Source organism: Pocillopora damicornis, chromosome 1 (assembly GCF_964200805.1).
Source record: "Pocillopora damicornis chromosome 1, jaPocDami1.2, whole genome shotgun sequence".
In the NCBI taxonomy this organism is placed as follows: domain Eukaryota; kingdom Metazoa; phylum Cnidaria; class Anthozoa; order Scleractinia; family Pocilloporidae; genus Pocillopora; species Pocillopora damicornis.
In genome coordinates this window covers 28465865-28489223 of record NC_142670.1, presented here as the reverse complement: position 1 = coordinate 28489223, position 23359 = coordinate 28465865, and the positions used below count along the sequence as shown (strand labels likewise).

The window sequence follows — 23359 nt, the reverse complement described above, 5'->3', positions numbered from 1 at the left end:
AGTATTTTGAAGCAAAGACGTTCGTTGGTCACTACTTCAAGTCGATAAATAACTTATTCCCTCGGTCTTGAGTACCGCCCTCGGCCTTGGGCGGTACTCAAGACCTTGGGCACAGTTTTTCCTAATACGGACCTCCCGGCTGGCGAATAGCATACGCGGTTGCTTTTTTGCGGTTTTTCTCGCGTACGAGCCTTACACCAATGGCAATAAAAAAAACTTCACAAAAGCAAGAAATACACGAACAGTGCATGCGCTTTTTAAACTTCTTTTCTTTTTTTTACCAGTTTCTTGAAAAATCACCTTGTGACGCTAAATCGTCGTCGGTAGAAGTTTTGTTGCAATTTTGAACGCTTTGCAAAATGTTCTTGAGTCTTTCCTTTGTACTGATCATGTTATACAATGAATGCAGCTAACGGTTTATTTTTTGGAAGAGTGTGATATAAAAAAATTGAGTTGCCGTCTTGTACCTAGTTATACTTCCAGCATTGACCTATCAGGGTTAGGGTTAAGTGTTGGAAGGAAGGAATGGCAAAGGAAGGAATAACCACTTCTTTTTAAACAAAAATATATTTTATTTCCGAAGTAGGCCTCTTTACAGCTCACTTGCCATCGTCACAATTAGGTTTGAGCGGTAATTAAAGATGAGATGAACGAATGATGAATGAATTTTTCTTAATACAAGGTTCTTAGTTTTGATACAAAATGAACACAAAAGGAAATTGTTATGGTTTAACTCGATACAAGCCAATAAGTGTGGCTTTGAGATTTTCCCATTCATAACGAAGAATTTGTAAATGAAGGAAAATTATGAGTAATAATTGTTATGTAATTATGATATGAAACGTCCTATTTGTACCATATACTTAAAGATTATTACATTCTCGTAACAGCTGACTCTAGTAAATTATTTTTTTTCCTTTTGAAACCTTTTGAGTCATAATAATTTTCTTAACATTGCTATAAACAAGTTTCTGATGAATCAGGCGATCATTTTTCCTATTGTTTTCCTCTTTTCTATCCTGAAGCATGATTTTACGTTGTCAGATATTTCAAACATTGCCTCTTCTTTTCAAAGTAGATTGATCAATTTACATTTTCCGAGTTACACGTATGGTTATAGCAGAAAAGAAATAAAGCTTCTGTCTTCCCTCTCTTATCTGGCATTTGGCCGAGTTCTGCGATAAAATAAAGAACACAGAGCTCTTTATTTCGCAGAGCTTTCTTCCTTCTTTCTCCCTTATGAAAACATCTTTGGTATACGTTGTTTAAAAAACTTCTCAGTTTCCTACAAACTGTATTGCTCTACGTTGGTAAGCTGCATTCATGAAGTGTAGATGAAAACTTGTACAAATTTTTCTTTCCTCATTGCTGAGTTAAATTTGCGAGCTATCATCTGTTCGGTAACGCCAACAGAGCGAGTGCCTTTGCTAGTTCTCTTTCATCGTTCATTCTTTGACTCTGTCGCTGTGTCTGTGGAGGTAACCTTCTGCGTTCCGCCTGGGCTTGTTGGTAAGTTGTCGGTGTGCTTGCTGTAAATGGCCTGCGAGATGAGCCGTAGGGGACTCTCGCCGATGGCGGTATTGTCTTCATGGGTGCGATGTGTTGCTGAATATGTATTAAAAAGGAAGCTTAATAATAAATGACAAAGAAATCGTAAAAAAGTCACAGAAAACAATGCCGCAGCTTGATTAGAAATATTCCCAACAAACTACTCCTTTTTCATATTGCTTGGTTTCATCAAATGAGTTGATGATGTAAATGAGCCACCAAAATGAATTTCTAAAGCCGACGTTTTTAAGCGTTAACCTGTCGCTCGAAATGTTGATTTTACAGCATTGCCATGCTTCATCATTTATCGTCATTGTCATGATTACAATTTCTATCTGTCATTGCTATTCTTTTGTGAATTACTATCGTTAACAGAAATTGGTCAGAGATGATTGGTGAGTCACCTTCTGTGTTAGTGCAGTCTTAATCACAAGAAACAGGCATTTAATGAAAATTGTTCTTTTAACTCGTTAGAAAGCAGTCGAATGGTTATAAGATAGAAGCCGCAAAGCTAATTGGTGAAGATAAGACGGAGAAAACAGCGTTAGAGTATGAAACTTACTGTGTGCCCCTTTGATTTAATAGTTGCAAGAGAAGTCTTAAGTTATCGTTATGTAGCAGACTTACGTCAGAGGAGGTGTCCACGCATCATGCCTTCCATACACGTTGTCATGTTGTAGTCATCAAATATCGTCATAGTTTCATTAATTAATGACGATTTATGCGTAAGTTAACGAAAGCTAAGCTGCAGAAATGTTGATGCATTCATGCCTCATTGCAACATGCTGATGCATAACAGAATTCAGAGCCTAAGTCCAAAAACCACTGGGAACTCACGTAGTCCTAAGGAGTTATATTTGGCAGTCCAATGCAAATGAAAATTCCGGTTGAAATACCTTCTCATGTAAGAGCACACAAAGGAAATGGGATTGCAGCAGTTGATGTATCATTTTGTCTGTAGTCCTCTTTAAATAATTTGGATTTTATGGTTGAATAATTTCGTTAAAGGAATAAATGATCCAAAATTTCCACAATCTGTCACCAAAAGTGATTGGGAAGAGGACAGCTAACTCTTTCTGAGACGAAGCCTCGCTATTTCTGTTATTGCACGAATACAGTACGTTTTCGTCCCGTTATATTTGCCTCAGTTTTGTTGTCAGGCAACAAATTAACAATATTATGGTACCCTTTTACGGTTAACAGAGGCTTTAAGTATTAACATAAGATATTAGCTTATTAGAAAGTATCAACCTGTTGATATATTATCTATTTGCCGTGATTTTTTTTTATTTCATTATCTTTAGATAATTTCCCTCTTCAAAATTATATTTAATAAGTTAACTGATGAGCAAATTGCGTTATGAACCAACTTTTTTTGTTACATCACTTCTATTTACATCATTTTTACATACTAAAAGTCGTCCAAAAAATACTGTTAGATATTTCCCTCCTACTATCATTGTTCAGAGCTCAATTTTAAAAATGTTCAAAGCCTTAGACCGACTCGTAGAGTTGCTTTGTTGCTCTTACATAGCATTTTGCAGAAATATGCAATTTGCATATACGATATTTGTTTTGATCTTTTCTGTAGCATGGTTATGGGTGAGCTGATTCACAGATATTCTTTTTATGAATCGGTGGTGGTCGTATTTTTTTTTTCGTACGTCCAAAATCGTGGTTGGTGTAGGTAGACGAAGGAACGTCGTTATCAGTCTGCTTATTGCATCGTGAGTATGGGTGAGCTGTTGCTCACTTCGTTTTTGGAGCTGGTAGTGCTGCATAACTGATCTAAGTTTCTATTTGGTCTACACTCAGACGAATCTCCTCCCTGAGAAAAATTTTTCGCGAGTGTGGATCAAAATGGGACTACCTATGAAAATATTTTCAACTGAGAATTTCAGAGCCAAATTTCAAGTTATCAAAACTGCCAGCTACGGAAAACATCACACTAATGAACGACTTTAAAAACGGAAAAAGGCAAGATGCTGAGCCGTGATTGGTTTTGAATTATGCAGCTGATTGCGTGAGAGGCTGGGAGCATTTTCTGTACCAATCAAGTAGCATTATGAGGTGCAACAGTGTATTGCTGTTGCTGCTCATTTGCAGAAAATGGCCCCTTCTGATCCAGTAGTTAGCCTGGACGAATGTCTTTCATTACGTTCCTTTCACACCTTTTATGCTGTTTTTACTTTGGTGCAGCGTAGTTTTCTCTTTAGCACCACGTTTTTTCTTTTTCTTTTTACGCTTACCATATCTTAACCTGAGAATATCATTTAATACCCTTTGTAAATATTGCTGTGTGCTAGACTGTGTGTTAAGAGAAGGTAGTCTTTGAAGTTGGTAGTATAGTTGGTACGGTACAGTCTCTATGTAGATAGGTCGGTTGGAAAGTCCGTTTGCTAGTTGTGACTTTCTGCTTCCCAAAGCAGAAACTTGTGGGTAAACCGTCTTTTGTGCCTGTGCAATCGAGTTTAGTGATGTCATGAGCGGAAGAGAGCTCGGCCCTCCTTTATTTTGCCTTGGTTGAGGAAGTGAAAGAGGAGCTTGTACCTGTTGCCTTCCATATGCATTTGTAGTTAAAGGGGCCGCTGGTGTCTTCAATAAGCTTGTTAGAAGTCGGTAATATGGAGTATAAAGGGTCTGTGAGAGTTGTTTTGGATTAACCTGGGTGACCATGTTGGTTTGTTCTGTTGAAATCCTCCCTCCGGTTTTTCCTGTCATTGTAGGATTTGTATATGTCGTAACTTCCCCCGGTTTGTTGTTAAAGGCAGCACTGGAAATCTGTTTCGTTAACGATTGTAAGAAGTTTGTATTCCCTTCTTCTCCTTTGATGTTTGCTACTTTTGTTAGCGCCTTGCTAATTGTCTTAGGATAAAAATAATAGTAGAGCAATACCTGGGGTGACACTGTGTATGGAGAAGATTGCAGACTGGGTAAAAGACCAACTTTTGGAGCATATGCTGGAGGTTTGTTACCATGAGCTTGAGGACGTAAGGGGGAGAAAGACCGACTTGAAGCTGGTGCCATAGGCAAGACACGACTTCTCCAAGCAACCCAGGGCCAAGACGCTTGCCCATAAATCAAATGTGGCCTGAATGGAGAAATTTTAGGCTGTGCAATCCCTGTGGCACCCTTCCGTGTAGTTGACGAAAGCGGACCCTTCAAACTTGACTGCGTCCTTAAGGCAGGCATAAGGAGTCTTTGCTGTAGTTTTGAAGAATATGGCGCCTTTGGATAATAGCTGGCATAATACGGGTGACCAGAAGGCAATTGTTTTTTAATTGGTGGGACCATCTTTCTCGGCCATGGTATGGTCGTCAAAGTGTTGCTTGTCAAGACATGATTGGGTTGTTCAAGCATGGCCATCTTATATGCAAGTGATTGTTGTCGACTGGGAGCTGTTGCTAGCTGGGCCTTAATTCCCCCAAACTGAGTTTTCACGTTACTCGGAACCCGAAGGGGAGGCATGAAGTTTACTTTCTGCCTTTGCTGGCTTAACGCAGAATTTCGTATCGATCCACCGGAAGGATTTTGAATACCTACTGTCTTGTTCTGCAAGGGCATACCCTGACCGATGCTTATCGGCCTTGATTGTCCTAACAGTCGTTGACCCGTCGAAAGAGCAGGATAAAAGGGCTTCTGACCTCCAGGAAGTCCTTGCCTAATGCCACCTACGGGAATGTGCCATATGATTGGTTTCTGGAATCGTGCATCATTATTCACTCTATTGGGAGACATGTTCGGCTGAGTTGTTATTGATTCTTGTTTAGCATATTGCTCTTGAAATCCTCCTGGTAGTCCTTGCCTCGTACCTCCCAAGGGAATGTGCCATATAATTGGTTTCTGGAATTGTGCATCAGTATTCATCCTATTCAAAGACATGTTGGGCTGTGTTATCTTAGATTCTTGTCTTGCATATTGTCCATTAAGTCCATCTTGAACATTAAGAGTATTTAATCTTTGAGGCTTTCCGGCGCCATTTTGCACATAAGGAGCCCGTTGGCTTCCTGGTGTATTCATTTCCATCACACTCGGAAGTGAATTTATATTCACTTGTTGCTTATTAAACAAAGCTTGCGATGAAAATGATGGCTGATGGTTGTTATTTACCCTCTGGGCAGTAACTGGAGTATCGTGCCTTATTGAAGCTTGTGTTGCATATGGAGTAGTCACACCGGGCGGATGGTTGTTCCACATATTACCAGACAAGAGATGAGGCACTGGCAGTGAGCTACCTGCTGCTGACTTTATTTTCGCGTTATATGCAGGTTTGTAAAATGTTTGTGGTTTTTTCTGTTGTGGAGGTAGCGAATACCCCTGAGGTGGTCTATAGAGCATTGGCAGCTGCACATCATAACGAGGAGGCACACCAACATTCAGACTGGCCAGTATTTGCTGCAAATTAGTGGCGACGTAATCCTTTATGGGAGGTGTTTTTTGATAAGCTGATGATATTGCATTCATACTCTGAGGCTGAGGCCTGTAAAAAGCGGCTGGTCCATTCTTTCGTAGCCCATTTACGGGCGGTGTCATGATTGTGGTAGAGCCTCGTGTGGTCGATGACTCCTCTGTCACTTTCTTTGGTTTATGTGCTGGGTAAAGATAAATAAAACTGTGTTAAATAGGCTGTAAAGTCTCCTACCGACTCCAGAGAATGAAGGCTGGACTTGTCATCTTATGGCCCTGGGTTCAAGCCCTCCACCTTACTACTCAATAGACTTGTTCTCGGTTGTCCCGAGTTTAAATTTTTGGCTGTGCTTTGCATATAGCCAACTAGAATGCTACGTGTCTGTTGGGGTCTTGAGCATTAAGGGCCACAAGCTTGTCAGTTTGTAACTGTATAGGTTTACCTTAAGTAAATAAAGTCTCATTACTATATGTTATTATTATTATTATTATCATCATTATTATTATTATTATTATTACTATTATTATCATCATCACTATTATTAGATTAGCAGACTCGGAAACTTACTGAAGTAGACGCGGCAGTGTCTCATCAACACAAGTATTTCCAGGCGTGGCAGCTCACAGGGGAAAATGTAGAACTCGTCAATCATTCCTCGTAACAGGCGATTTCCAAATTGATGCTTATGACGACCTGTGGGTAGTACGAACAAACATAAACAGTTGGGCTTACTTTAAAACTTTTAGCTATAATATGTTCAGAGCCATGATAATTCTCAAAGCGCAAGGAAAACCTAACGGCTCAAAAAGCCTTCAGGCATGATTTATTTTTGTATCCAAGGAACACATACCTATTCCGGCCTTGCCTCCCCAATCTTGAGACAAAAAACCTTGCCCTTTCTCCTCCTGAACCATATCTCCATTAACAAAAACCTTGAAGAGAAGCGTTCACTTGAGATAAATGTTACATAGGGGAAATGCTTCTAATATTTTTGTATGTGAGAGCACTGATTTTTTAGTTGAAGTAGAATGTAGTTATAATTAGAAAGAAAACCCAGTTTTGAAGAAGAAGGGTTAGTAAAAGCAAATGAACAAACGCAATGGTTGCGGAATGATCATGGAATTAAGCTACTACGCGAGTGATTGCAGGATTAAGAATGTTGCGTTCAGAACACGACCTCGTTTATTTGCTGTTAAATTACAACGCCAAAATTGAGTAACGAACGACAGCCAAGGCAGTAAAAGGTACGACATCATATTCAACGGCGGTGCCGACTTCTTTAACCCGATGAATTATGAAAAAAATTGAAGTAAGCATTAGGGCAAAATTACTTTTAAATCAGAAAATGATAGGAACAGAACAGGGAGATCTTTAAATGCATGTAATTCGTGCTTTCTCGGCCATCATTATGCTGCTTCTGCCAATGAGAATTCAGAATTTCTCGCAGTGAGAGAAGTTTGGGTCTCTGATCTGTGTAAATTATCAGCATGAGCTTCATAGCTATTGGTTATTGTAGAAATTTGCACGCGTCTGAATAATGTTTAAAGCGCGTTATGTATGTTTTGAATAAAGTAAGCCCAATTGTTTATGTTTGTTCGTAAATAACTTCTTGTCATTCTTCAGTTTTATTACAAGTTTTATTACTCACTCTTGCCCGCTGTTTCTTTGCACTGTAAGTCGCTGTGATTTGTGTCCAGACTCCTTCTCTCACTACGGGCCGCGACAGTAGACTGAATATGGTGTCATGATTTTCGTTTCTGTGAAACCAACGCACTTTTCCATTTTCAATCTCAAAGTGGTACTGACCATCTTTGTGCCTAGAATGGCTCCCAACAGTGTCAAATATTGATTGTATTCCTTTGTTTGTGTCAAGTTTAACCCAAGTTGATATGGTAATTCCTGCCCTGGGGATTTGATGAAAGTGCACGCCATCCAGTAAAACATCTCCACCTGTTGTGATAATAAGATAAAAAATAAAACATGATGGAAAGTGTTCATCGTTGTCGAAAAAAACGGCATCGCAACAAGTGTTAGTTTAACATAAAGTGCCTGTTGACGAGGGAAATTATGATTTGGTTGGCTCCAGAACTGGACAGGATGACGGGAATCCTTGGTTAGACACATAATAGACTCCGTAACTTTGAGGCGAATTTTTTGTAAACAGTTCACCGTCGTTTTAGCGATCACTGCTTTAAAAACACGTCTTGGACATAAAAAAGGTCAAGAAGAGTTGTGAGAATCCTTTGAGTAATTATTAGCTGCAGTCTGTGTACCACATAATAAATCCACCGGGTGACATGGAAACGGTAGCAACGATGGTAAAAGACAAGGTTAAAAGAGTTCAGAAACTCTTCAAGTCGTCTTAACTTACCTAGTAAGTTTGCTGCATTACCACATTTCCCACCATGTGGAACGATTTGTGCCCCGTTGGCGAGGAAACCTCTGTTTTCACTTCCGGAATCATCTAACAACGCACTCTGGGAATACCTGTCAAAACTCAGATGGACTGAGGGTGGGCAATGGGCTGGAAGTAAAAAAAAAGTTGCCTCGTTTGCAAAACTCCTTAAGCATCAGATGAAGAAATTTGAATAAGGAAATATATACCTATCGAGCTCTCCATAATTAGTTTCCGAGAAGATTTATATTACTAACAAAGGATACTGCCTAGAATAAATTTGCTTGTCTTTTGATGATAGTATTTTTCAATTCTTTTGCAATTTTATTAATCCTTGTTTCTTTGTAAGTGCTTCTCCTTTATTGTTTAATAAGTCGAATTATACGTTCATTTTGATCAATTCTTACTTACGATCTATTGGAGGACAGACGCATAGATGGCGTCACCATTTAACAAATTTTGCTTCTTTATTCTTTATTTTTATTTATTAAAGAAAAAAGTAGATTCCATACCGCCTTGAGTCTGTATGGTTATTGATCGCAGAAGACACCAAAACAAGGAGGGAGAACATCGCTGCGCTTCATTTTGCCAATTTTTTTTGTTTTTAGCACATTTTGGCGTGATCTGTGATCTATAACTGAACAGACTTTAAAATCTTTTTTTCATTTTAAAAATAAATGAGCGTCTGCAGTATGAGTGCATGCCAATCAATCTCACATTCACAGTAGTCCCCAACGTATCCCAGCCGGCACACGCATTTAGATATGCCTGGTTTGCATGTTCCACCATTCTGGCACGGAGACGCCAGACAGGTCCAGCCCTTGTCCCGTGGGGTCTCCACTGAAAGGTACACAACAACCAAGGTATTAAGAAATGGTCTTTAACGCTGACTCATATTTAAGGCTCATTCAACTTAAAACAACGGTGCTTTTAAATGGAGTAAGAAAGATGGTGAACTTTGAGCTCCCGTGAAAATTTTCTTTGTCGCACGCTCGTGACAAGACGAAAAAACGGAAATATTTCGCAATGGTGCGTCATCCATGGCGGAAAGGGACTTGCCCACAAAACCCTTCGACAAAGCTCACGGTGATCGGAAGAACTTTTAGCTTGACAAACTGACTGAATTAGGGATTGTAAATGGACATTTGAAACAAAGTAGTTTTCACAGAGGTAGGTAAAAAAAGAAGTTACAACGCTGTGGCTATGTAGCCAAACGGACGCTTGCAGGGGTTCAATGAAACGATTACCGTACTTGTGGAACTACTACTGTTTAAATAATTCTTTCATTCGAAATTTTTCATTTACCGCTTTGATAATGAGAAAAACGCTAAGGGATAGAAACTGTAGTCTAAATCGCAATTGTGTTCTTTTTATTATGAAAACTAGAGGATAACTTATGTCTCGAGTTGTTCCCTATCTCACCCCAGCATTCCAAGCCGTCTCCAACAAAGCCATGCTTGCAGATACAATGTCCTCCCACACAGTGCGCGTTAAGGTCACAATGCTGGCATTCCTCTGTTTAAACGAATAAGTTCAATTCATAGGTTCAGTTTTAATGCGAAACATTTGGTTAAAGGTAGATAGAAAGCGGAAGGAAAAATAAAAAAAAATCCACAAAGTTGTGAAAAATTGAACGATAAACAGACACAAAATTGCAAAAAAAAAAAATGCGTTGCGTACAATCTTCTACGGACTGATAAATTATACCTCTTAACAATTCCATAGATTTGCTACTCACCGCCTCTTCCGGGAAAGAATTTAGGAGCTGAAGAGTAGGTGTATGCTCCAATATCTAAGAAACAAAGTACAAACCGAAGTTAAGAGTGAGTCTGAGACATAGAGAGTTAAAAGGCGCCCTACGAAGTCTTATGCTCGACTGGGTGCTGTCGCTGGTCCTCATCCTTAAACTTACAAGATCTGATTGTTAGTTCTTGCCTTTACCTACCATGCAATTCTCTCTCATTGCTTATGAGAATTTGATGTTAGATCAAGATAGCAACCTACGCCTGATAAGTTTGATTATTATTCTCATTACCTGTTTGCTGGATAATGTATGGATAATATAAGGAGAATTTACACGTTAATCACATCTTAGAATTAGGAGTCGAGGCAGGATGTTAGCAGTAACAGAATTTACGTTCTCGTGTAGATACGTAACTCTCGCTACGTTGAGTGAACTTCTTTGTATTCAATGGGAGAGGGACATAACTTGGGGTCTAACACTCCACAACCCTCGTCAATCACATGAACTATGAGAGACTTATTTGTCATGTTATTTGCTGTGTAAAGGTGAAGTACGTTCAGTCAACAGTCAGTCAAACCTTCGCATCTTGGTCCGGAAAAGTCACCTCGGCAAAAGCACTCGAAGTCATCGTCAATCGTCTCGAGGCACACAGCAGAGTTGCGGCAAGGATTTGCAGAGCAAGCGTTGACTAACATTTGTTAAATAGAAATGTCATGTCACTGTTTGTCACAGATGGGTACGTTGTCATTATCTTTTGAAATTACTGTATTTTCTCACTGGTAATACGTTATCGTCAGTCGTAAAGGATCTTCTGTCTTCAGTGTTTAGCTCAATGTAGGTGTCAAAGCAACTACAGACCCACCCCTCTCCTAACCCAACATTAACCCTGACTTGTTTTCACGTGGCTATTGTTGGGTATGGGAAGGAGTTGATGCGCAATTACCCAGACGCTGAAAATGATCCTAATGTGTTGCGTTTTGGACCTACGTACCTCTTTTTGCATTATAATTGGTGCAGTGAATTCTAAATTCTCGAAAACCAAAATGGTTTTATTTTATTATTAGGTGCTATTTTAAGGTACATGTTAAAACAGAGGTGAAGTGAAAATGTTTTCAAACCACTTGCACTAAGTACCGTTAAAAATCACTTAGTTACTCTATTTCTTATTGTAAATTGCTACGCTGTTATGCACAGAAAAGATTTAAGTTGTTTGAAGGAAGATATTAAAGAGAAAAGTGTCTCCCACTTAATGGGTATGAATAATTGTCACTTGAGTCATTTGGTCCTACAGATTTCATGGTGCGACATCACCCACAGATAGCAATTCTCACCTTTGAAGTGTTGCGTTGTCTTACGCACAGGGGATATCGCAGTCATGAAATTGGCTGAAGGTACGGGAGGTGGTGGAGAGGCCAAAGCTTTTTGTGGAATGAGAACTATAGGAAAATAAAGAGATGGATACCGTCAATTATTCCTACAAGATCATAAAGGCATTTTGAAATTGGAGGCTTCAAACGGAATTTACTCGAATAGCGTCCTGAGCTTATCTCGATTACTCTATTATAAAGGTACTAAGGGTATTGTCACTTCCTCTGGATATCAGTGGTAGTAATCCATCGTTAGTTATTGACTTAAGATTCGGAAGAGGCGCGATAAGTTAAAAATGTGCACCAAAGACAACAGCTCCATGACTCTGACGTTCGAGCATAGGCATATTCTGATCTAGTATTTGGCACGCCGAAATGTTGAAATTTATATACATACATGAAAAAAATGCACTAAATGAAGGTTCAGAGTAACCATTGACTAATGCATATATCAACATTGAAAGTCAACACTCGATCAACACTTAATTTCATACATTTATCGGAAAACAGAGATATGTAAAAGCCATTTTGTTAATTTGCCCAAGCTAATGTAGTCTCTTTTCGTGCCCCATGCGACAGTTGTATACAATATATGTAACGACAAGGTGGTGAATTCAGCACTTACTATTGCATCGTGTTCCTCTGTAAGCCGTTGGACATTTACAAAGGTACACAGTGTAAAAGACCAGGCAACTGCCACCGTTATTACAAGGGTTTGGATAACATGGATTGCCTAAATATGGAAAGCTCGGAGTTTATAACGGTTCAATAAATCACAGCTTGACCTACACCCTCGTACTCAACATTTAAACTACTGCTGCCAGATTCTTTTACATTTTCTGTGTTTTTTTCGCTCGTAAAAATTAATCTTGAACCAAAAACATCATGTGACAGCTCTCAAACCTTTTAAGATGGTGAAAAGAGCAAGGAACTTACTCTCACAGTGCGGTCCGTTGAATCCATCTCGACACTTGCATTGGTAACCCTTTCCACGAACAGTGACACATAATCCGTCATTTTTGCAAGGGTTGGGGAGGCAAGAATTTACTGAAGAAACATGATAAGTCAAATTAACATTATACAGTTCTCGTATTTGACTCAACAAACATATCTTTAAACTTCAAAATTTGACTCGCCTCTAAAAGTGGTATCGTGATTCTTGTATCAACCACAGTTTTTTGAAGAATTTCTTTTATATATCATTTACAAAAAGTCCTTTCCTTCAACAAATTAAGTGAAATGTTAATTATATCATGATATATGTTAATGATACCGCAGATGTGCAATCCATATGTAAAGCATAATGTGTGATATGCTCAGATTTGTCACAGACACAGTGAAGATATCATTAATATATTTTATCCGATTACCTTTTCAATATTTTGCCAGATTTAAGCCCCCTCCTCACCCTCCTTTAGGAATCCTTTAGTGTCTCAGGCCTACTTTGTTTTCACAGTCATTTAGGGCAAATAATCAATAATTTACACCACTTACCTTCACAGTTGCGCCCCAAAAAGCCATTATGGCAGTTGCACTTGTAATGACTGGCTTTATCCCGTGCACATAGCCCTTGGTTCTTGCACGGATTAGGGTTACAGTGGTCCACTGGAGAGATCGAAACATGTTTATTAGTTCATAGGAATTCTGATATGATTAGTTGTATTCACCATGTACATCTCCGTTAGAGATTCATTGGCCGTCTGACAAACTCGGTTCCATCTTGCCAGATTATTGCGTAGTTATGCCAACTTTTCAAAGATTGGTTCTTAGATAGTCTTTCCTCGTCAGGTCCAATTAGGTCTATTTTTTTTTCCGGGAGTTAGCTAACAAAACATTATTTATGACTTACAGTATGCTGTGTCCGAGCAAAGAAGTCGGGAAATAGATATTTTTAAAAAGATATTCTAAGAATAATAATCACAATAAAAACGCTTTTCGACGAAGCCCACTTCGGTAAACCATGGACTTGAACATAAAGCCAATTACCTTGACAGTGAAAGCCGGTGAATCCTGGCTCACACGAGCAACTATATCCTTTTCCTTCCTCCACGACACAAATGCCTTTATTTTTGCACGGGTTAGGAGTGCAGTAGTCAACTATGAGTGGGATTGAAACTTTGTAAATTTGGATTTAAGTACTGGCTCAGTTTTATTACTTTACTAATGTCGTCTTGTTACGGCAACTGATGTTAGGTATTGCAATCGTCGACTATGAGTGGGATTAAAACTTTGGTAATGTAGATTGCAAAACGGGGTCAGCAATGTTCTTTCACTGTTTCCGTCTATATATATGATATTATATTTTGTTAGAAATGTTTATCATTTTTGATGGTTCAATATTTTGGAAAGACTAAGTCTCTCCGAAAAGACCAACCCAGGAGGAAGTAAATGGTCTTTCTAAAGTCTGATTTGAGTATTGTTGAGTTAGTATAATGTGCAAACGTGAGACAATGTGAATATGATCATAAACGGATGAACATGTCTATGATTCCTGGGAGCCGTAAGTTGCCAGTCGTACTTATTTTCTTCTCTTACAGTCGTCTTCCAATCGCTATACCAAGAGAACCTATCACATCACGCCCATGCTACACACTTTATTAACCTCACTGCGAACAGAAACTAAGCGAGTTGAAAAATGCACTTGGTCGACTTACTATGAGGCTTCAGACGAAGTCTTTGCGCCTTTGATGCTTCTGCAATACCAAGGTCTGGTTAGAAGCTTGCATAAGTTGCATCGTTCATTTGGAAATGTCTGGGGCTGTTTACATTTCAATTTCGCGATGGTGAAGACGAAATATCAGGGTATTTTTTTGTATTTTTTTGAACAAATTTTGATTATTAAAATTAGAACACCTTGCTAGATTTTCATCGAAAATAATTTTTGTAAAAAGGAGTGAAGTCCATTGAATTTTATCATTGATCTGCTGTCAAAATGTCAATCTTCTTTATTCCTTTTGCTGGCTCTTCACTGGCATTTACTTTATTACTTTGAAGACTTCTTTCTACCCATTTTTCTACATGCCCTTTACACATGTTGAAGCAAATTTAAACATTTATCAGCTGACAACTCATTGGCTTTTTATGGTTAATGCTGGTGTAAGGTGAACTTGATTAAATGATGATGAGTGTTATGACGAGAGAAATGATCTATCTAAGATTTCAGCAGTGCGTTTAACCCTTGTTATATAATCATTTGGCCATCTAACGAGCTGACTGTGTTGTGCTGAGTCTGCTTTGCTTCCCGTCCAGTAATACGATCTTGGAAATGAACTCTTTTAAGCGACAAATGGGGGTGGGGGTGGGGGAGGGGGAGAGGGAAAAGGGGGTGGGGAATGGGGTAGAGGGAGATAAGGGGGGGGGGAGGAAGAGGGAGGAAGAGGAAGTTGGGGAGAGGGGGCATAGGGGCCAGAGGGGGATGGTGGAGGGGGGAAGGATACAGAAGGGGATTGAACTTAAACATTTTTAATAGTTTGCCTCGCTTCTTTGATCTGGAAATTAAACAGACGCACGCAAGCGCGTGTAGATGGCATATAATGATTTTTCTTGGCATAAAAGATATTGCTCATGGATAGTGCGATATTACCGCTGCGGATGAAGCTAAGGCTTTTTAATGATTTGCGCAAGAGCTTACTGTAATGCACACTACAGAAGGGGTTAATAATTACCGACTATATGCTTTGTTATATAAGTATCCGTCGTGCGGCAAACTTTAAACACTCTTGCAGTTAGTTGCTTTTTTGTTTATGGGTAATAAATCAGATGTTATTGGCCGGCAATTATCTCGATTGTTCTTTCGACGCGGTTTTAAATTTTTTTCTTCAAATGGGACTTGCCTTCACACAACGCGCCTGTAAACCTTGCAGGACAGCGGCAAACGAAGTTGCCTTCCTCTCCCAAAAGACACGTACCGCCATTATTGCATGGATTTGGGATGCAAGAGTTCTCTGTAAGCGAGCGCGGAAAAATATGGCGGGTACAAGTGAAAAAAAATCATTAATTTTCCACTAGATATAAAAAGGTTGCATGGACATACTTACTACCATCCAACACCTCAGAGTATCTTCACTACGCTTCTAACACAAAATGACATGAATGAGCGGGCTCCGTTTTATAATTTTTTTAGTAATCGTAACAAACTCCATGAAAACATTTCTGTTGGTTGGTGTCTGTAAATTTTGACTAATCGGTCTTGATCTTTTTTCCATTTAAAGTTCAGAAATGAAAAACCTTCGAAATTAATTGGACATGAGGTCTCGATATTTAGCACAATGGAGATGGCATAATCCGAATAGAGGATTACAACTTACTTATCTGGCAACGGCGACCTTTAAAACCCTTTGGACACGAGCAACCAAATGAATCTCCGTTCCTGGCACAAGTTCCTCCATTCTGACATGGGTTTGGACTGCAAACCACTACAAAGCGAGACAAAGAATACAGATATTGAGATCGTAGCCGAAAAATACAGCTATTTAGATTAGTTACAAGCCCCTCAAGAGGAATCACCAGAAGATACGTTTGTCCCAAACGTGCCACTAAAAAGCAGTGTGACTTGTAGTACTACTATGCAACAAGGTATTTATTGCATACTCAGTCCATAAGTCTGAATTTTTTCTTCGCTCTTGGTGTAGGAGAATGTTAACGTCCGTCCCATCTGAGAATAACTAAGGTATACTGGAATATCAAATTAAATAATACTTTCATTAGCTGAGGTCATAACGGGTACTCACATGCGCTTGTTTTCCTATTTCCTTGCACATCCAAACTTGAGACAGCTTGTGTTGGAGATGTAACTTTCAAGTTGTTTGTAAGCGACGTTGAGTGAACAATGGGAACGTTGTGTCTGCCATCTGCGTTCACTTGGTTTTCAAACACTAGGAATAATGGAACGAAAAATAAATTACAAATTTAATTTTGAAGGTTTTATACCGAAATTCAATGTAATGCTGTACTTGAAATTTTCAATTCATGTAATGGAAATTATAGATCGAAAGAAATGCTTCAAATTCCGTCTCTTAGGATTGAGACACAGGGAACAGCTGTCGAAGTTTGTCACATAGTAACAAGCGATGTATAGAAGGACTGACGGGAGAGTAAGCTATTTACCCGGGTATTTCTTTCGCTATCCCACCCCGATTGTGAACATCCTTCCCTCAACTGCAAATCTAAAATATGTTCGGATTATATGCTTTTTGTTAGCCATAGCAGCTCCACGATCTATCAAAAAGGCTAAAAAACGTCTGCTTAAGGATACCATAGGATCCTCTGTTGTGAATTAGCGCAGTTTTGAAGATGCGGAATAGATGTGATGTTTTCCGTTGTAGTCAGGACGGAGGTCTAATAATTAAGTATCTCTTGTATCTCAAGTATCTCCTAGCAATTCAGAGGCTTGTGCTCAGCTTACTTGGAATATCATGTGGCTATGGTAGTCAATAAGCCTTCTAAACATAAAACCCGTTTTTGCAGGCCTTCATATATCTTCTAGCGAAGCTGAGTGAGATCAATCTATATAAGCTGCAGTTTACCACTCATTTCTGGTCTACCACTTGTTACAGAAGTTTATGTCGTTGTTAGTCACCTGTACAGTTCGGCCCATTATATCCTGGTGTGCAAGCGCACTTAAAACCGCCAAAGTCTGTCCTGGAACATGTTCCACCATTCATGCAGGGGTTTGGGTAACATAAGTCTAGCTCTTTGTAATACAAAGTTAACGTTGTGTTAGTAAACATTCCTTCTGTTATTCCTAATTATAATTTGGCTATTATGTTATTATTTGGTACATTAGTTACATTTCATCTTTAACCCAGACAGGATAAGTTATGTAGATAGGGCTACGGGGCATAAAAGAGAACCTAACTCTTCTTATACAAAACCAAACAGGTATAAAGTACTTTGAAATTCAAATAATGGGATAGGCGTAAAATCACATCGTCTGTTTATTCTCTGGTTAGTTACCTATTTTTATAAGATGTTTTAAACATTTTGTCATCGGAGGCTTTTTTGCCAAAACCCTCGGTAATGTTCCAAGAATCAATCAATTAGAAATAATCTAGAATTTTTAAGTTACTTCCATCTTTTAGGTGCGCGAAATTTGTGGTGGCAAAAATTATATCGCTGTGATATTAGTAGAAGGAGTGTCTTGGTAAAATGTCGAGGGTATTAGCGAGATTTATTTTTTCTTAAAGATAGGAAGCAATGCAGGTTTGAATCTGCTGTCATATTTTGGACGGAGCGGCAAGTTAGTAGAAGTGTGTCAGTGGTCAGTTCTTTGTCAAATTATTTTTAAAGGCTTCCTAGTGTTCTTTAACCCTCTATATCCAAGGATTGGTTTTCATAGTCTCCGCACTGTTCTCTTTAAATCCTCTTATGTAAGGAAAAGGAGAATTTGTTTGACAACCAGGAACTTTTTCCTTAATTCTCATGAACTTTACTTTTGATTCAAGGACAATAATATAAAGAAGAATTATAAGCCAGTAATTCTTAGGGGTTAAAGGGTTTAAGCTGACTGTTCTTTCAAGGAGAAACATCTATAAACTTCATCAAATTTGAAAGCCTAACGTTTCGCTGTGAATTGTAACCTTTCTTTTCATAACTTACCATGACAATTCTTTCCTCTAAAACCTTGCTTACACGCACACAGGTAATCTTCATCATTGACCTCAATGCACCGTCCATCATGCATACAAGGACTGGGGTTACAAAGGTTCTTCACGCACTGATAACTGTCCACTCCTGTTTGGTGACATTTGTTGCCAAACTGGCAAGGATTGGGTTTGCAGAGATCTCGTTCTGAAAATGATTCATTCGATGTTACGTCTGTTACTTACTGGAATCAATCCATAATCTTATGGCCACGGTTTTTAAGTATGACTCATGTCCCGCATGATTTAAAAAAAAAAAAAAACTCCTATTCCCAGGTATGCCAGTTAGAATTGTCAGCTCCACAATAGTAGCCAATCAGAACTAAGGTGGAAAGATAGAAAGGAATTGTTACCTTGGCAGTGTCTTCCTTTGTATCCTCTTGAACAATTGCAGACAAAACCATCATCCGTGTGAAGACAGGCACCGGAGTTCAAACAAGGATTAGGACGGCAGGGATCCAAATCTGTAAAAAGCAATGGATTAAAATTCTAACCATATCAATGAAGAACTTCATCAGGATAGATTTAAGCATTAATAAAAAATTGCTCCAAACCTAGCTAAAAGTTTCTCTCCTACACTTACCTGTTTCGGTGGTTGTCAGCCATCTTTTTTAGCGCTGAAGATATCGTCATTAGGTATTAATTAAGATGCAAGTGTGCAAATTTATTACACTTAGAGTAAAGATTGTGGGCGTTTGAATGTTAAGACTTGCCTAGCTCTCTTAGACTAGCATATCACAAGAAACACCTTTAGACGATATATTAGCTTTTGCAAAATGGCTGACAGTTACAGCTATCAATAACAAATGAACAACATCCGCTGGGGATAACAACAACAACAATTTAAACAGAGTGAACTAATATAACGTGGGTGTGCTGCCAATCAGGAGTTACCATGGATTCATGGAAATTGACGTGGCCTACCTTGACAGTGTGTGCCACGATATCCCGCTGTGCAATTGCATAAAAAACCCAGTTCATCGTTGATCTCCATACACATACCATCATGCAGGCAAGGATTAGGGTGACATCTGTCTTTTTCTGTGGAACAGAACTGCACAATAACTGTTCCGCTTCTATTTCACATTTCATATCAAAGCCAGGGAATCCTGATCTCTGTCATCCACCAAATGAAAGAACAAATGTCTATCCTGATATTTTCAAAATCTTTACAAATATATTTAATGTAATTCAATTTATTTAACTTCCCCTGATTATTTTGACTTTCCCATCATTTTCTAAGATTTCCTATTATTTTTCAAGGACCTTTGCAAGATTTTCCGGAAACGTTTTCCTTTACAAGCGTATGAGTTACTTCTTACAAATTATTAGGTGTATATGATCGTAGACAAAGAGGGAGTCGTTTGCGCGCTGAAACCTCTTTCTTCACCTCGGCGTTGATCATTTCCCTAGGCCCCAAGAAGCAATCCACCGCTCATCCTCGTCAAAGCGATTTACCACGAGCCATACTTACGATGAATGTCTAAAATTCATCTCATTTTAGCGAAAGTATTGCTTGCAAAGGAACACTCACCGCCACACTGCATGCCTTTATATCCAGAGATGCACTGACAAGCAAACCCGGGCCCTCCTACAACTTCCCGGCAAACACCACCATGTCCGCATGGATTTGGATGACACTTATCGATATCTAGGGCCAAAGAATTAGTTTCTTTCAGAGATGCAGTAATTCGGAACTAGTTTTTCCTTGAGAAAGATTCTCAAAAGTATTCTGAAAAAACCGTGTGGGAAATTATAGACCAACCTCTTAACCAATCAAATGTAAAAAACTGAAGCTCATGGTGACTTGGTGACTTAATTTCTCCCAATTCTTTTCTTCACTATTCTTCAATTTACCAGACTTGACCCAAAAACGCTCTGAAACATACATTACTAAACATACTTTCTTAGTACGAACTAATCAGCCATTTTCTTACCTTGGCAAGTGGGTCCTTTGAACCCCAGAGTACAATTGCAGGCAAAACCTCCGCCGATTTCTGTACAAAACCCGCCATGACCACACGGATCAGGTCTGCAAGGATCTTTGTCTAAATTTTCATGAAAGAGAAGTTTAAATTCCAATTTGACATAAAAGATGAATTCAAAATAGCTGTGATATGGATAAAAATCCTATTGCCCGATACGAAACAAGGGCTTTTAGCTTATCTGCAAAGGTTTCCTTTTTTTCTTTGTTGAACAATTTGAGTCACAGAAACAAAGTCTGTCCCAGCCGAGAGACAAGGCCCTCAATTTCAGGGGTGAACTAGTAATTTTGAGCCTGAGCCTTGCCAAATTACTCACTAAACATACTGTTATTCACAACCCTTGTCATCTGACAATGCTTGGCACAAAATTGTTTCCTACTGGGAGAAGGGCAGTCTATTCATTCCTCTATCCGTTGATGAAATTAAAATTTGGCAAACTGAAATTAAGCTGACCTTGACAAGTGGTCCCTCTGAATCCCATGGGACATTCACAATCGAAACCACCACCAAAGTAATGTGCCATGCATCTTCCGCCGTTTTGACATGGATTTGGCTGACATTCATCTTCCTCTGAGGATCGAAACAAGACAGTTGAAACACTATATCTTCGAGTGCCGCAGGAGCACTGATCAGAAACCGGTTGTCAGGGCACAAGGGGAGGGGGGGGGGGGGAGGGGGGAGGTGTTATGGAGGACTGGCACGTCAGGGAGGTAGCGTGACATGGTGAGATGTCTGGGGTGTGTCAAGGAGTTCGGTCAGTTACTCGCACGAACATTTGTTTTTGGACTGAATTCTTTTTTCCGTTTTCCAAGTTTCCAGTGATGTATTGTTTAACTTTTTTTTGGAAGCATAGTACAGCTAAATTAGGAACCACACCTGAACAATTTTTTTTGTGTGTGGCATACCAGGCGTAGCTCGGAATATTTTTTTGCAAATCTCCCCGAAAGTAAGTTTGTTTTTATCCAAAAATGGACTGCAATCGTTAATTTCGAGTTGATTGCTTTTTTCGGTGTGTATACAATTTCTCTTTTCCTTTGAGAGTTAGAGAAAGCGGATGGATAGAGGACTGTATAATAACTTGCTTATTACACACCCATAACAACTGACCTGTGCATGTCTCTCCTCTGTATCCTGTCGCACATCTGCAAACGAACCCTTCAGATGTTGACAAACATCTTCCTCCGTTGTGGCATGGGTTTGGATGACATGGTTCCCTCTCTGTTTTGAAAGGAAAGAAAATTGTCAAAAGAGGGTTTGATTTTATATGGAGGGATGATCAACTCTAATATAATTGATCTGCTGTTCAAATATTCTTTGAAAATACCTCCATACGGCTTAAAATAAAAAAAGTATATTGTGCGTTACGAGTACCAACCGTTGCAAAATGTCCCCCTGTGGCTGGCAGGACAGGAGCAGACAAAGCCTCCTTCCTCCGCCTTACAGCTACCGCCATGTTGACAGGGATTGGACAAACAGCTGTCAACGGCTGAAGATGTAAAAAAAAAAAAAAAAGAATGGTTAGGTTTAGATTACATCATACTGCCTTGAAAAGCATCCTCGCAAGTTATGAAAGGTGGAAATAGAGCAGTATTTGGATGGTTATTTTTTGTTTGTTTGTTTGTTTTTATGTATCTATTTTAGATGCTACTCTATTCGTCTGTTTATTAGTTAGTTTTTTTATGCGACATCTCAAGCAAAGTAGTTTGTATTTATTACACACAGAGTGACTTTTTCGAGCATTATGAGGGCAAGATATATGTGCATCGTTTTATGGAAATTTCTCGACAAAGCCATTTTACAAAAATACAAGACATTTTTGGCCTTCTTGTTGTCTATAGCTAATGAGATGGATGTTATTTCGTTAGTATTACTTCAAATATAGTTTCGTTTCAGCATAAATGAATGGTGGATTTATTTTTTATTCCACATGCAAAGCTGAGCTTACTTTTACACTGTTCGCCTGTGTATCCCCGTCTACAAGAGCACGTGTAGTGTTCTGCTTGTTTTGTACACGCTCCTCCATTGTGGCAGGGGTTGGGTTCGCACGGGTTCTTTTCTGAAAGAAGAAAGTCACTCTCTGGTTAGAATCCGTTTCATTTGTCACTTGAGCAGTTCCTCCAAATACGGTAATTGTCTATGTTGCATGTACATCAGCAAGTTTTGCAATGCAGTTTCATTTAGTTTTTGAACAAGAAGACTTGGCATTAAAATAACTGTCACGGACGGAATTTGGTACTGTTGATGACTTGACGTGGAATGTCCTTTTCAATGATAGTGAAGGATACTTTGTAGGGTCACAAAAACATCGGAATCCCTCAAGTTCTCTTTGATAAGTGTCAGTGATAATGTGTGATTCACAGTTTACGTGCCATGGAAAAATTGGCGATGCGAATACGACTTTTATGAAAGACGACCTGAATTCTTTATCATTAAGTTATTATCGCGAGCAATAAATTAATATTTGGTCTCGTTTATCGCTATGAAATCGAGTCAAATTTTTAATCGCTGAGAGTGAAGAAGGACATCGCACTATCATATGTGGCCTGAGAAAAAAATTCCATTTACCAGCCCAGCTAGACAAAGCAGTCACGCTTGTTCATTTGGAAAACATGCACTTGTAACTAAGGTCGACTTGCTCATCTCTGCCATTTCACTTTAGGAGAGGCACTTCCAATATAGTTTAAATTCTTAGTGGCCGCAAAATGCCATCAAATGCTGATATTGCTCTGCTTATTCATCAGAGTTTCACAACCAACCTTGACCTTAGTTAGTGGCAACCATTTAAGAGCCCAGTTTTATCCCACGAAGTCATTTTATCGCACCTTATACCACTTTATCTTTGACTTCTTTAACAGATTCTTCGCGTATCTAAACGGCGCGATCAAGACTCTTCGCTTAATTTCCGTTTTGTTTTAGGGCACGAAGTGAATGTTGGTATTTGTAGCCTCATGAATCAAGAGACAAGGAAAAATCTGACCCATAAAGTCCACCAGTAGAAGACATGAATTTTTTAATGTAAACAAAAAGACTTTCAGTGAAGAAAAAAAAGATGTGGAACTTGTTTATTAATGGTTAAATTTTTTTTCTGGGAAGTTAACACGAATGGTAAAACGACGATTAAAATGATTTTTGGGAGAGAGAAGAGGAGAATCAGAGTTTCTTTTTTTATCAGACTCAGGCGATACCTGCAGTTGTGATCTAAATATTCCCTGGTACCAGCAAATGCAACATACGTAATACCACTCTGTGAGATCTAGGTTTTCATCGACGG

The 23359-nt window shown here is 39.0% G+C and overlaps 1 protein-coding gene across 8 annotated transcripts in view; it reads right to left on the bottom strand.

Annotated features, from left to right (window-relative positions):
• Positions 1-551: 551 nt before the first annotated feature.
• The window catches only part of LOC113687162 (uncharacterized), a 33650-nt gene continuing 10842 nt past the window's right edge, over positions 552-23359 (bottom strand). The window contains exons 11-39 of one of the 8 annotated variants that reach the window (XM_089188521.1): positions 22034-22144; positions 21464-21574; positions 21196-21306; positions 20542-20658; positions 20041-20151; positions 19638-19754; positions 19028-19144; positions 18457-18567; positions 18060-18251; positions 17041-17154; positions 16193-16336; positions 15770-15877; positions 15296-15406; positions 14117-14155; positions 13449-13559; positions 12957-13067; positions 12399-12509; positions 12088-12195; positions 11427-11531; positions 10673-10783; positions 10090-10143; positions 9774-9866; positions 9069-9191; positions 8328-8480; positions 7605-7906; positions 6807-6888; positions 6524-6649; positions 4444-6140; positions 552-1605 (exon numbers count right to left, since the gene is read on the bottom strand). In XM_089188521.1, coding sequence (XP_089044647.1) covers positions 1390-1605; positions 4444-6140; positions 6524-6649; positions 6807-6888; positions 7605-7906; positions 8328-8480; positions 9069-9191; positions 9774-9866; positions 10090-10143; positions 10673-10783; positions 11427-11531; positions 12088-12195; positions 12399-12509; positions 12957-13067; positions 13449-13559; positions 14117-14155; positions 15296-15406; positions 15770-15877; positions 16193-16336; positions 17041-17154; positions 18060-18251; positions 18457-18567; positions 19028-19144; positions 19638-19754; positions 20041-20151; positions 20542-20658; positions 21196-21306; positions 21464-21574; positions 22034-22144 — 5117 coding nt within the window. In that variant the 3' untranslated portion in view covers positions 552-1389. Of the gene's footprint in view, positions 1606-2806; positions 6141-6523; positions 6650-6806; positions 6889-7604; positions 7907-8327; positions 8481-9068; positions 9192-9773; positions 9867-10089; positions 10144-10672; positions 10784-11426; positions 11532-12087; positions 12196-12398; positions 12510-12956; positions 13068-13448; positions 13560-14116; positions 14156-15295; positions 15407-15769; positions 15878-16192; positions 16337-17040; positions 17155-18059; positions 18252-18456; positions 18568-19027; positions 19145-19637; positions 19755-20040; positions 20152-20541; positions 20659-21195; positions 21307-21463; positions 21575-22033; positions 22145-23359 lie in introns of those variants that run through there. The other 7 variants (XM_089188527.1, XM_089188489.1, XM_089188498.1 and 4 more) reach the window with 7 other exon arrangements.